The sequence below is a fragment of the Schistocerca serialis genome, chromosome 1, assembly GCF_023864345.2.
Source record: "Schistocerca serialis cubense isolate TAMUIC-IGC-003099 chromosome 1, iqSchSeri2.2, whole genome shotgun sequence".
NCBI classification, from domain to species: Eukaryota; Metazoa; Arthropoda; class Insecta; order Orthoptera; family Acrididae; genus Schistocerca; species Schistocerca serialis.
In genome coordinates, this window is record NC_064638.1 from 261,340,607 (window position 1) to 261,356,276 (window position 15,670).

The window sequence follows — 15,670 nt, forward strand, 5'->3', positions numbered from 1 at the left end:
GAAACTTGAGTAGTGTTAAAACTGATAAAGACATTATTTTTTAGCCCCACTCAAATCACAACACTTACAAACTAGTTTCTTTCTTTATCTCTAGAAACAAGAAAGTCTAGGTTGCAAAATCTCTGTTATTTACAGGAAATGAAGTGTTTTGCCCTTTTGGGGCATCATCAGATTAGTCTACAGGTGAAGAATGACAATTGTCAAGCACATGAAGATTAAAATGGGGAAATGCAAAAGAGGTAAAGTTCCAGGCTGAGCAGCCATCTCTACAATTAATCATAACTGTGAACACATCGCATTAATATAAAATTTTATAAGGGAGCATTGTCCTATCATCTTGGGATGAATAAAAGCATTACAGAACCTGGAATACAATGACAATATTTTATCTTAATGCTATATGTGAGCATTAATGGATGACTGTTGGCTTTCCACATTAATTGTTACACAAGTTCACAGTTATGATTAATTGCAGAGATGGCTGCACAGCCTGGAACTTTGCCTCTTTTGGGTCTTCTATATTAAATCCATTTGTATTCCAATCTTGGTCTTTCCCTAGAGTTTTTACCTCATAAGACTCCCTCTAGTACCATGGAAGTTTTTCCCTGATGTCTTAACAAGTGTCCTATCATCCTATCCCTTCTTCTTGCTAGTATTCTCCGTATCTTCCTTTCATCACCAGTTCTACAGAAAAGTTATTCATTCCTAATCTCACCAGTTCACCTAATTTTCAACATTCTTATATAGTACAACTTCTCAAACACTTCAATTCTCTTCTGTTCTGGTTTTCTCAAAGTTTGTGATTCACAATGCTGCCCTCAAATGAACATTCTAAGAAATTCCTTCCTAAAATTAAGGCCTCTATTTGATATTAGCAGACTTATTTTGGCAAGAAAGCCCTCTTTGGCTGTGCTAGTCTACTTTTTTATGCCCTCCTTGCTTCATCTATCATGCTATTTTGTTCCCAAGATAGAAGAATTCCTTAACTTTACCTCTTTTGTGGTCACCAATTTTGATCTCTAGTTTATAGTTACCTCATTTAACCTAATCATTAATTTTGTCTTTTTCAGTTTCCTCTTAATCCATGTTCTGTACTCATTGGACTATTCATTCCATTTTGACTTCCACTGAGGATAGCGATGTCATCAGTGAATCTTATCGTTGATATCCTTCGGCCCTGAATTTTAATCCCATTTTTGAAACTTTCTTTTATTTTTATTTCTCTCATTGCTCCTTCAGTGTATAGTTTGAACAGTAAGGGTAAAAGACTGCATCCATGTCTTGCACCCTTTTCAATACAAGCACTTTGCTCTCAGTCATCCAATCTTATTGTTCCTTCTTGGTTCTTGTAAAACTGTGTGTTACCGATTTTTCCATATAGTTCACTCCTATTCTTCTCAGAATTTTGAACATCTCATCCCTCTTTACTTTGTCAGACTCTTTTTCCATGTCGACAAATCCTGTAAGTGTATCTTGAATTTTCTTCAGTCTTCCTTCCATTATCAACTTATAATACCCCTTCCCCAAATTAATTGCAATAATGTACTAATTCTCTCTTGAACGAATGTGTACTGTACTAGGTGACTGTGCAGATAAAAAAAGGAAAAAAAAAAGAATATTATAAATGTTTGTGATGATAATTGCAGGATTTTTCCTAACAAAAATCTTGAAGATTCTCTGAAAATAATAACAATAATAATAATAATAATAATTATTATTATTATTATTATTGTATCTCTAGCAATATAGATTTGCTGGGGGAAGAATTCTTCTTCTGAATCTCAGCTATGTCAATCCCGGGACTCCACAGTTGCGGCGATCGATGATTTAGTATTGATGGTTCTGCACAATCTCAAAGAAAAACAGGAGGGGAATGAAAATGGTAGCAGATCCTTAACTGTTGTAGTGAGAATAAATCCACGTATGGGCTACTGAATGTTACTTTTGAGAAAAGACAGCAATGTCGCTTGTCACTGGTTTTGATCTGTGTTATTCTAAACTCGATGCAGGCTCTTGAAATTATTTTCGCCACAGGATGTAAATCTTGCTGGTAAAACTTAAACATAGGTAATGTCCAATGTGAAGTGTCAAGTTTTAAAAGAATGAATTACCTTTTCCGATTTTGATGTCTTTGATGATGATTATATTTGCCGTTTATTCATCACGATGAGCTCTTTAGAATTACAATAGTTTTTAATCCTTCATTCCATAGAAACTCAACATTAAAGTCACAGTTCTGATTGCAATGGCAGACTATCCTTTTCATGCAACAATATATACCTCTCTCTCCTCCCGCAAGGAAGATGATACACAACAACAACAACAAATTAGAAATTACGAGGCGTGTTTTTCAAGTAAGTACCGTTTTGAAATTAAAAAAAGACGTGCTAAGCTATCTCAATAATTTTATTTTTACATGAAAGCCTGTACCTTAATCTACTTTTCTACATAATTTCTGTCAATATTGAGGCACTTGTCATAACGTTGTACCAGTTTTTGAATACCCTCCCATAGAAGTCTGCCGCCTAAATTGTTAACCACTGCATCACCACTGTTTTGACTTCGTCACTGACTTGAAGACGCTGACCGCCCATGTTCTCTTCAAGTGCAGGAACAAATGGTAGTCACTGGGTGCAAGATCGGGGCTGTACAGAGGATGATCTAGAGTTTCCCATCGAAAAAACGTGATGAGATCTTTCGTCTGATTCACCACATGCGGATGACCATTGTCTTGCAGCAAAATGATGCCCTTGCTCAACTTTCATGGACTGTTGTTTTGATTCTGGTGTGACGTAGGCCACCCACATTTCATCACCCGTAACAATTTGGCTTAAGAAATTATCACCATCGTCGTCGTATTGCTCAAGAAAAGTCAATGCACTGTCCAAACGTTTGGTTTTGTGCACATCCGTCAATATTTTCGGTACCCAACGTGTGCACAATTTTCGGTAATTCAAGTGCTCAGTCACAATGCCACACAAAACACTACAAGAAACATGAGGAAAGTCATCCTCCAAGGAGGAAATTGTAAAGCGTCTGTTTTCTCTCACCTTATTATCCACTTCCTGCACCAAATTTTCATTAACAACCAAAGGACGCCCACTCCGTTGTTCATCATGCACATTTGTGCGGCCATTTTTAAATGCTTTCACCCACTTTCTTACCATTCCATCACTCATAATGTTTTCTCCATAAACTGCACAGATCTCCCAATGAATATCGATCGCTTTTAGGCCTTAAGCACTAAGAAATCTTATAACAACCCTTACTTCACAGTTGGTGGGACTCACGATTATCGGAGGCATCTTAAACACTCAGTACACAAAGTAAACAAGGAAGAATCAGATTGTAATGGCATTAGTGCATAAATTAAGGTACAGGCTTTCATGTAAAAATAAAATTATTGAGATATCTTAGCATGTATTTTTTTAATTTCAAAATGGTACCTACTCAAAAAACATGCCTCGTACATCCAAGTCAGCTAACAAAGCCAGAGATACAATGTACAACAGTCTCTTTTTAGCACTGCTGCTGCCACTCGCAGCCACTATATCTTTGAGTTTCAATATTGCCATCTTATTTTTTAACATATAAAACAATGTATACCTTTTTTAGTCTGTCCAGATCAGACGTAAAAAGAAACAATTATGCTTTACACTTCAAAACATATGTGAAGTAAACATTTGGCCATTACCAGCTTTTAACAAAAATAAAAAACATTTCCACCCCATTGACACTTTCACCACTTTTGCATGTGTCATACGACAGAGAATACAATAAAATATCAAATTCTCTCGACATGATACTAAAAAGCGCAACGCGAAAATTGCCTCTCTGGTGTCTTTATCTTTCCTTAGTCCAAATAGGCTGTCATCTAACAGATCCTCAATTTTAACAAGAATGTAAGAAAAGACAGATTGTTACTTACCATAAGGACGATGTGTTAAGTTGCAGACAGACATAATTAAAAGACACTTACATAAAGATTACGGTCACAGCCTTCATCAGTAAAAGACACACGCACGCGCGATTCATACATGCAAGCAAGCATAGCTCATGCAGACAACCACCAACTCCAGCATCTTGACTGGAATGCTGGAATTGGCAGTCATGTGTGCATGATGTGTGCTTACTTGTTTGTATGAATAGTGAGTGTCTATCTTTTACCAACGAAGGCTGAAGCTTCCTGTAAGTGTCTTTTAACTGTGCCTGTCTGGAACTTAACATGCCTTATTTAAGGTAAGTAGCAATCTGTCTTTTCCTACATTGTTGATATTCCTACCTGGAGTTTCCATTGTTCGAGGTCCTCAAGTTTCTTTTCCATTCATCTGTATATTATTCTGGTCAGCAGCTTCAATGCGTGAGCTGTTAAACTGACTGTAAGATGGTTCTTTCACTTAACTGCCCTTCCTGTCTTTGGGAATGTACGAATGATATTTTTCTGAAAGTCTGATGGTATGTCTTAAATCGTATAGATTCTACACACCAATTTGAATGACATTTGGTTGCCATTTTCCATAATGATTTTACAAATTCTGAATTTCTGTTATCTACCCCTTCTCCCTTATTTGATCACTAATCTTCTAAAGCTCTGTTAAACTCTGACTCTAATACTGGATCCTCTATGTCTTTCATATTCTTCCAGTATGAAGTCATCAGCACCAAAAAGATATTATTCAACACACTCATCCAGGCTACTGAGCAACACCTCATTCCACAAAAGAGAAGCTTTTGACCAGTCAAAAGTGCTGTCGTGCAAGTTCCCAACCTCATACAGCACATAGACGATGGATTCAAAAACTGACAAATCACAGGAGTAGCTTTCATTGTCCTCACTGCTGCTTAAGACACAGTGAACCATCATGTACATTTACAGAATTTGTACTCATGAAGAACTCTGAGCTTACCAGACTGATGTCAACCTTGCTACAGAATTGCAGGTTTTGTGCTGATTTTTATCATCAACAAAATAAATGGAGAATACAAAAAAAAAAAAAGGATTGCTCCCAAGGAAGCATGTTCCCATTATTGTTCAATAGTTACACTAATGAGCAACTCTCCATAACAACACAAGAAGTTTTATCTATGCAGACAACCTTGAACTAGCTTGCCAGAGTTGCAACCTTCGAAGAGGTCGAACTCACCCTTGATAGAGTGTTGAAGGAACTTGGCACATATTAAAAGGCTAACCACTGACAGCCAAACCCATCAAAATACCATCTTTTTGCTTCCCACCTCAGGAACAGAAGATTTCAAGGAAATTACATGTCTCCTGGAATGGAACCCTCTTGGAACATTCTTCCATTCCTAAATACCTAGGGGTAACACTGGATCACTCCCTTACTTTTAGAACACACTGCTCCAACATCAAGCACAAAGTCAATACCAGAAATAACACTCTGAGGAAACTAAAAGGTACAAAGCGGGGTGCCAAATCACAAGTCCTTAGAACCACAGCATTGGGCTCTGTGGTACGTTGCTGTAGAAAATGTATCCCCTGTGTGGTATAGGCTAACCCACACCAAGACAGTCAAACCTGGCTTCAACAGAGTTTGCAGTTTAATCATGAGATGCTCGAAACCTAATCCTGTTGAAAAGATATATTGTCTGCTGCCATTGCACCTCTAAGTATTCATGGAGAAATCACTGCTGATCAAGAATCACTGAAGGCTGAGAATGTTGAAGCCCGCTCACTGTTTGGCCGTCAAAAGTATCAACCTGGGCTAAAATAAATTAAAAGTTTCCTTCATGCATAAAAGCCTTTGGAAGTACTTCCAGCATGGATATATGTGTGGAGAGGAGGCAGACAGATTTAGGGCATCTGGAACCTCTCCCCCCTAAGCTTACACAAAAAAATGCCAACATTAGCCGAATACACGCTTTCTGAAACATTGAGCCGCAAAACAGCAGTCACACACCATGACAGCAACAAACTGTGGACATACTATGCAACAAATGACAGCTGTGCACTGAAGCAGGATACATCTTCCCCCCACTGTTACTATGCATGCGACAAGTGCAAGCCAGTCTGATCACTCACTTCACTTTGGGTAGTCAACAATTTTTATTAATAGTGAAAGTTTTGGGTGTCATGTGACAAGTGAGCTTATACTGCAGGCGTGTGTCTTCTTGAGACATGAATTAAGCAATGTGCAGTGATGTCTGGGATAAGCATTTTTGAAGCCACGAGCTGCTGAATGTTATGATGGGGTGTGTGGAAGCTCTCTCTCTGTGTTGACAATATTTATAGCAGGCGATAGATTCTGATCTCTTGCTGTGATAGAAATAATGCACACAAATAAAGTGGTTCTGAAACAGTGCGCTACAATGACATTCATATTCACACATCATGATGATTTCAATGAATATGAAATCCGAAATTAAGGCCACAGCACAAGATCAAATAACAAATAGTTCACTGTGTAATGGCTACTGCAGCACCACAGCTGTGGTAGCACTAATCATGAAAACTTACGAATTATATCGACCCAGCAGTATTATAGGGCTCAGGCCTCAAAATATGGATACTCTCTCTGTCGGCCATATTTCTTCTAGACAACGCCACCTTATTTAATGCAGTTTAATCTTAAGCAACACATAAAGAAATATTATGGATTTCCCATCAGTTCTCAAACCACATTCTCCCTGAAATAAGTGTTTTAAGGATCAGGAATTTACACCTTTTGTAGCACGAAGTTGCAAAAATTAAAATATGTTTCAGTAAACAATACAAAAGTCTGATACTTAAAAACCATTCAAAAGCCAAGATTGCACAAACTATTTTTTTATTCAAGACAACTGGTTTCAACAGTTAGCTGTAACGTTCAGGTCTTAAAGATTTTTTGTAACAAAACGCGTTCATTTTACACTGAATCTCATGCACAAGGTGTCAAGTGAATAAACTCAGCACATGTTTTGTTACAAAAAAATTATTTAAAGACCTGAACATGACACCTAAAACTGTTGAAACTGGTTGTCTTGAATAAAAAAAAAATATTTTGTGGGATCTTGGCTTTGAATGGTTTTTTAACAACTAGAACAGTTAGCTCTTCAGTACTCTCATAATGAGAAAATTCAAACAATAGTTTGATTTCGATTGAATTCACACTGCATAATGGTCAGATACTAAAAATTTTTAAAGCTAATGTTACCAAAATTTTAACATTGACCTTCCACATAATCTTGTTGAAATCCTTGCACATTAGAAAAAAAGCAGACTTTCTCTGTGTTGAACAGGGCATTATTAACAATTCATAAATCTCATTTAAACAAATTACAATTTCATGAAAATGATAGTTGCTCCTCACCATACATTGAGTTGCAGACAGGCAGAACAAAAAAACTCTCAGACAAAGCTTTCGGCCAAACACCCCTTCATCAGAACAGACAAAACACACACACACACACACACACACACACATATACACACACCAACACACGACCACCGTCTCTGGCTGGCATCACCAGCCTTGGCAGCCAAAGACTGTGATCCTGTGTGTGTGTGTGTGTGTGTGTGTGTGTGTGTGTGTGTGTGTGTGTTGCATTTGCGCTAGTGTGTGTGTGTGTGTGTGTGTGTTGTCTATTCTGATGAATGCGTTTGGCCAAAACCTACGTTTGACATTCTGATTGTTGTGCCTATCTGTGACTCGGCATCTGCACTACAATGTGAGTAGTAACTATTCTTCTCATAATATTGTTATTACTCCATCCTGTTTTTTCCATTGTTTGATTTAAATAAATTGCTTAGACTCCTGTGTAGAAAAATGAATACGAATTTTATAAAGATGTTATATTATACAATTACTGTTGTCCACCAACATCATTTCTTTATGAAGAGATATACAGGTATTTGTATTATCAGTTGTGTGAACGTTATTTTGGGCAATCTTCTCAATAAAACAGAAATTGCACTAATGCTAGATGTTATGGAAGACCTGTATGACAGTCACAGTTCACAGACATTTTTTTAATGAAGGCCACCCTACAACAGGTATGCACTATCCTGTGAAAGAGCCACAGGTATTTCAGGAAGTGCATCATAGACATATCTATGATAGAAAAATATATGTGATAAAGTAGCAGTCTGTGATTTATCAACCATCCCTATACCTAGCTGCACATCAGCGAAAATGGAGGTACACTATATGATCAAAAGTATCCAGACACCCCCAAAAATATGTGTTTTCCATATTAGGTCGATTGTGCTGCCTTCTACTGTCAGGTACTCCATATCATCGATCTCAGTAGTTTTTAGACATCATGAGAGAGCAGAATGGGGCGCTCTGCGGAACTCACGGACTTCGAACAAGGTCAGGTGATGGGGTGTCACTTGTGTCATATGTCTGTACATGTGATTTCCACACTCCTAAACATCCGGATCAGTTGGAATGAAAGTAAATCTAATCTAATCTTAGATCCACTGTTTCTGATGTGAAAACGTGAAGGGACAAATACAGCACAAAAGCGTAAAAGGCTGATCTCGTTTGTTGACTGACAGAGACTGCCGACAGTTGAAGCAGGTCGTAATGTGTAATAGGCAGACACCTATCCAGACCATAACACAGGAATTCCAAACAGCATCAGGATTCACTGCAAGTACTATGACACTTAGGAAGGAGGTGAGAAAACTTGGATTTCATGGTAGAGTGGCTGCTCATAAGCCACACATCACGTGGGTAAATGCCAAATGATGCCTCGCTTGGTATAAGGAGCGTAAACATTGGACGACTTAACAGTGGACAACCATTATGTCGAGTGACAAAGCACGGTACACGATATGGTGATCCAATGGCAGGGTGTGGCTTTGGCAAATGCCCAGTGAACATCATCTGCCAGCGTGCATAGTGCCAACAGTAAAATTCGGAGGTGGTGGTGTTATGGTATGGTCGTGTTCTTCATTGAGGGGGCTTGCACTCCTTATTGTTTTGCATGGCACTCTCACAGCACAGGCCTATATTGATGTTTTAAGCACCTTCTTGCTTCCCACTGTTGAAGAGCAATTCGGGGATGGTGACTGCCTCTTTAAACACAATCGAGCACCTGTTCATAGTGCATGGCCTGTGGCAGAGTGGTTACACGACAATAACATCCCTGTAATGGACTGGCCTGCATAGAGCCCCGAGCTGAATCCTATGGAACACCTTTGGGAAGTTTTGGAATGCCGATTTCGTGCCAGGCCTCACTGACTGACATCGATACCTCTCCTCAGTGCAGCATTTCATGAAGAATGGGCTTCCATTCCCAAAGAAACCTTCCAGCACCTGATTGAATGTATGCCTGCGAGAGTGGAAGCTGTCATCATGGCTAAGGGTGGGCCAACACCATACTGAATTCCAGCATTACCGATGGAGGGCGCCTCAAACTTTTAAGTTACTTTCAGTCAGGTGTCTGGATACTTTTCCTCACATAGTGTATGTTATTGTAGGTTTGATTTTAATTCTTTTCTTTCATTTGCAGCCAGGGTGTATTTGTGTCCAGCTAATTCAATGGACTAAAATATTGGGAGATATGTCAGTCATCCTCCAACAAATGATGAGGAAAAGCTGTGAGCCTTAAAGGAGCCTTGGACCTCATCAGGTACTTTCAAGTTTCCAGTCACTGGCATGAAGAACCTTTCTTTTCAGCATCATTGAACTACCAGGCATTCATGACTTGTGTGTTCAAATGTCATGCTGGGAGCATTCTGCAGGGGAGCATTCTGCAAAACAGATGTTTTACTCAGAAAAATTATAGCGTGATAGTGGTCATCAAGAACTTGAGCCTTTGGTAGTACACTGCTTACTCACTGAAGAAGGGTTTAAAGACCTTTGATCACCCATTTTGATTGCACAAATGATCAAAAATATTTGTTGCTGTGTATTGAATTCCTTTCTGAGCCACTGGGAGCTTTAATAATGGGTAATATAAAGGCCATTCTGCCCTCTAATGTTGTAGGTATGAATATTGCTGTTCTTCTCATTCTGTCACAGATTATTTATGATTAATTTCTTTACTGGATATATGTATTATGATGGTGCAGTTAAAATGCCCACCTCCTTGAAGAGAGATCTATATGACGACCAAGACTGAACAGACAGAATCGTTGACCTAATGTAACAAGAAGTGTGATTCATCCAAGCAGATGACTCATTCCCCTTGATCCACAATCCAATCTTGATGATACTGTGCTCGCTGCAACAATAATTAAAGTGTTGTTGGTTTAACAGGGTAACACATAAATGTCATCTGCTGTGGCGCCCCATGTTCAACAATGTGCAGCGAATGGTGTGCCCCAAAACAGTTGTGCCTGCATCCCATTTGAAGTAATCAATAACAAGTTGACAAGTGGCTGCAGTCAACGTTTGACTGACGAATGGAAGGGAGAATTCAACAGAACTATATCACAAGGTGCCAGCAGGATCAGCAGTGGGCAGGGTTGGCACTTGTGTAACAGTTCCATCAAATCCTTGTACCCAAAAGGTGTAGTAGCTTTGTAAAAAATGAGAAATTTGATAACCATTTTGCAAGGAACAGTGGTACCAGATCTTAAAACTTTCTGCATATTAGTTTAGCATTCAGTTTCACTGTTGGATTCTGGATAATTAAGTGCTGTGAGAAGGTGAGTGATCCTTTGCTATTCACAAATGGTACAAAAATCTCCGTGGTGCATTGTGGACCACTGTTCATCAAAATAACTTCGAGCAGAGCTTTGGTGACAAAAAATTGAAAACTGTCTTGATCATTGTGTCTAAAGTTGTGAAGCCTACATTGCATGCATATGGGAGAAAAAATCAATCCGCGAAGTACAAGTATGTGCTATTTCCAAGGTTGAGTAGGTGTAGGCCAAGGAGGAAAAACTGTTGCCAGCACCATTTGGTTGAATGTGCAGGTTATGCAAGAGAAATCATTTGAGATCTGAGTCAATGGGTGGCCAGTAGACATGACAGCAGGCCAATGTTTTCATGCAACCAAATTTCCAATGGCCAAGTTATTAACGAGATAAAATACAGTGATGTAACTTAAGATGGATTTGTATTGGATGAGAGTTGAAGTTGGTGAAGAATAATTCCTTGATTGACAAGTGGACGGCAACAAAAGGAAAAGAAACAAGGGTTTGCCTGAGGCAACATTTCTTTAGGTCAACCTTTCCTTATTTCCTTATCCAACGAGTCATTTTGCATAATACTACATATTTCACAGTTTCAGAGATGACTACAGTCAGAAGTTCTTAGATGGAATCAACTGAAGATTAACTGTTGTAATCTAAGGAGAAACATAGTACTTCCTGCTGGTTAAAGGTGGGGTCAGGTCTTACAGGAAATATAGGGAGGATTGGTTTTGATGTATTGAACATTAGATTTACAACATATCTGAAAATCAGTATTTACAGAAAAAGGGAACTCAAAATTTCATGAGTTGTGCTATTTATTCTGGAAGAATACTGCAAGGGCTAATAAAATCAACAAAGGCTTATAGCCAGTTACTATCTGGAATTGTATCTAAGAGAGATACAATTTCTGGACTGCATAAATCACAGCTGATGACATTTTCTCAATGTGTGACTAATTGTCTTGTGCTGGATTTAATATTTTTAGAAGCATATCATTAGCCTCTCCCCCCTCTCCCCCTTTCTTTAAAGCCACTGATAATGCAGAATCCAACTCCCAGAGAGAAAAATGCCACTCATATTCCTCCCTGTCAGTAGAATGGAAATGCCAGGCAATCCTGTCTTGTGTCACACAATAGCGATTGGAAGCCAGACCTTGGCTATAATTGGCTTTAAATTTCTTATAAGATTCAGCCAACATCTGAACTACACCTTCTGGCAACATTAAGAGGCGTCCCTGTTCTCGTACATCTGCAATTGGCAGGCAGGAGTTCCACTTGGAAATCATCCTAATCATTTCCCATACTTTACTTGTGAGTATGAATTTGCTGCTGAATTTCAGGGACTCTCACAAAGACCTCTTAATATCCTCTTGAATTATTATCCTTGCCACCTGACAGTGCTTTCGGTGTGTGCCAATTACTTGACTCATGGGGCAGCAAGTGGTGGTGTCTCTCCATAGTGAGCTGTATGCACTAAGAAGAGAAAGGGGCAGGTCGGTTCAGCAATATGCTGTTTGAGGTTCTCGCCAAAAAAGGGGCCATGTGGCTGTAAGTAGACAAAGCACGCCATGACGTCTTCATCATGACAGCCACTGCTTGTAATGTTTGGTTAAGGGCACAGGCAAGCGACCAGTGGAGTGTATCCTTGGGAATATGTAATTGATTTGCCATGATGTTCCCATGAGGGGCTAGGTATATGAAGGTTCACCTAGATAGAGCCCCACTCACCCGAGTATGCTTAATACAACAGAGGTGTGACAGGTGACCCAGAGGTTGCCTGCAAATGACTTTTCTGCCTCAACAGCCAAATAAGCATCTCTCTTATCAGGGAACAACACACCATGAGACTGTTTTTTTTTATAGACTTTTTACCATCCTCATGATCCAGGAAGTTAAGCCAAGATCACCATTCCTTATGATGCACAGTGTTTCACCATGGCATCACACAGTGGTCACTGAAGTATTCTCAGATCTTATAGTTATGGAAGACTGACAGCACTCACCAGTCCCCAACTCAGGAAATCCAGAATCACCAAACTATTAATATATTAACTGAGCTCCCTGAAATATCCACCATTTACCTTGGCCCAATGACTTTCCCATTTGCATAAGTCTAAATGCTTTTGTTAAATCTTGTAAGGATCTACTTTTCCTTATCTTCTCGTTTAGTCATGCAAGCATGTTACACACTAAAGATTATACTGAATTTTCTGGTGGTCCCTCTTTCCTGAAACCAAATTTTATTTATTGTAGTGTATTAAAACTGTTTAAATGCAGCCTTCTCAAACACTGTCAGAAACATTTGTAATAAAGATATGCCTACAGTTATCTACATTCTCTCTTTTTTCTCTTATGTTATTGTAATAACAAAGTAACAAGCACTGTCATCTCTCAAAAACTCAAATGCCCCTGAGACACATACTGTGCCAGTCAGTTTGTAAAACATTTATAAAAGGTGCACTCTTCATAAATTACTTGATATTACATCAGAGTCAGGTATTCAAACTTCAAAGATTTAATAATTGATTTAAACTACTATCTGTTTGTGCTCAATACCTGCAACTGACATAATTGTTCTGGAACAGCAGCTTCTGAGAATTCTGCATAGTTTCCTGTACCAATGAAATTTATGTTTAATTTATCAACTATTGACAAGGAGGCAGACACCATGTTACTATAACACATTTCCCGAAAGGCATCTTAAACAAACAGGTACAGAGCAACTGTGTTTTGCATTCCTCTGTAAACTGTATCACAGCACATGCATAACAGAACTAATTATGCTAACATGCAGCTTACAGAAGCACCCAAGGACCCACAACAAGACTTTTTAATAAAGGTCTCTCAGCTGACAAATGAGAACAAACATCTTACAAAACCTGGTTTAATATTTGGGAGCAATCAAACAAGTGCAATAATGTATTGTTTGCAACTTCAACTTTCATAGTCTATCCAATAAAGCACAAGCACACACACACACACACACACACACACACACACACACACACATAGAACATAGAGAGAGAGAGAGAGAGAGAGAGAGAGAGAGAGAGACACTTGAACACTAGCTTCTACAACTATGGCTTTCTGAATAGTTGTTGTTTTTCTTCTTATTCTTTTCTGCAGCCTCTCTCTTGATTTGGGCTCCTGGATGACTTTCTTGCCAACTGTTGTAAATTCCTGTTTCCTCCAAACCTTTCCTCTTTGCTGAATGAAGGAATCCGTTCTGAAAAATAATGCTAGCTTATAGTCATGTCATATCCTGCTGTAATATGATTTGCAGTTTATCTATATTACTAACCAGTATTTAGATCCATACAGAAGTACTGCCACATGTAGTACCTATAGCTCATGTCAAGCAAGTCACATTCACCATGCACCACCTAACCATGCCTGCACCTCTTTCACATTATGACCTTACATGTTTATCTTCGAGCTTTCCTGTTTCAATTTACTCTTGAGTTATAGAGCTGGCTAACACTACCAGCACTACGCATTGACAGTCAGAACATACAAAAGTCAACCACAAATGGGAAGGACATGTCAGTTCTCATAATCTTCATGTTTCCCTTTCTTCTATAGTTGCCAACAAGAAGATTTTATTTGGTCCTTGACAGTTAACACATTCTTAACACAGTGATACTCATACCGTAACAGCTGTCCAAGTGACATGACTACACACTGGTTACCATGACAGACATGGTGTATGTGGCAACATCTCATGTGGCTCACTCAGTTGCCACCAGTACATTTTGCTCATGTTAAACAACGAAACTGCAGCTTCTACGTCACCACAGTATTTTTAAATTACAATGGTTTGTGAGTAGGTATGAAAGCAAATAGATTGTTTGGCCACAATCTTCCAATTTCTGCAGACTGAGAGCTACACAGAAAATGTGATGTTGAGGAAGGATGCAGGAATGGTGGAGAGGAAAAATTCCATATTTGCCACAGCAACAGTCATTTTCACCGCACCCAAGCATAACTGGTACAACCTAAATAACAAAAAAATGTAAGATGCTACACAATTTCCATTCCTGCTAGATAGCGATTCAGCTACCTTGTTGTATTTCTCAGGGCCATCTCCATGTGGTTTTAGTATGTAATTCAAGCAGTTGCAATCTAAATGGTTGCACAGTTTTTCAATAGGACATGGCAATTAGAGAGCACTAGGTCAGATGGACAGCTCTACTGAAGGACAGTGGATGCTGGTTTCTTGAAGGAACTATCTATGTTTGGGAAATCACATAAAATATAAATTTATGTTGGCTGGACGGAGAGAAGAACTCACTATTTCCAAAGATGAGTCTAATGTCCTACCTATCACACCATCTCACTCAAGATGGTTGTATTTATAAACAGACTGAGATAATGAAACATAAAAAAGAGAGTTCTATTTCAGCCTGATCATGAGAAACTTGGATCTTATATCATTTCAATGTTTTTTTTAATCTTCTTTTTTCTTAGGCAAGGTCATATTATACATCCCAGTGGTATTACTAACCTACACTTGGATGGAACAAGTTGCCACAACCAGAAAAGGAAGTACATCTGATAGTACTGTATGTACCCTGCACAATTCACCCACAGTGACTGAAAGTCTTTCCTCACTTACAAGGAATGGATATTCAAATTGTAAAGATTATCAAATGTAGTGCCTACAAACAGACCATTTCAGCTGGATTGAATATGTGGACCATTCACTACCACTGCACCCAATTATTCTACTCCCCATTCAGTTTGATGTACCTATATCCAGCAGCTGAATAATGTGAATACCCATTCTGTTTCTTTCACTTCTTGAAAATATGTAACAGAATTAAAAAAGAAGTCATTTCTGCTGTTAGTACATTAGGCAAATTTAATCCTCTTTCATTCTTTGAAATCCAATATATAGTTTAGAAGAAAATACATAATTTTGAACATAAGATTTATCTGTTTTGAACATCAAACCAATTGCTGAAATTTGTCAAAACTGCCACTTCCATCTGATGGGCCTCTCTAAATTGATAAAGTTAAGAAAGTCTAATTACAAAATTCCAATTAAAACACTGGATTACTTTAAAACTAATACTAATCACAC

General features: G+C 38.6%; 1 protein-coding gene across 1 annotated transcript in view; it reads right to left on the reverse strand.

The window, feature by feature from the left end:
• Positions 1-13,258: 13,258 nt before the first annotated feature.
• LOC126467302 (zinc finger protein 16) overlaps positions 13,259-15,670 on the reverse strand; it is a 154,892-nt gene continuing 152,480 nt past the window's right edge. Inside the window, exon 8 of the mRNA XM_050096453.1 lies at positions 13,259-13,813. Within this exon, the coding sequence (XP_049952410.1) occupies positions 13,698-13,813 (116 nt within the window). The 3' untranslated portion in view covers positions 13,259-13,697. The remainder of the gene's footprint in view (positions 13,814-15,670) is intronic.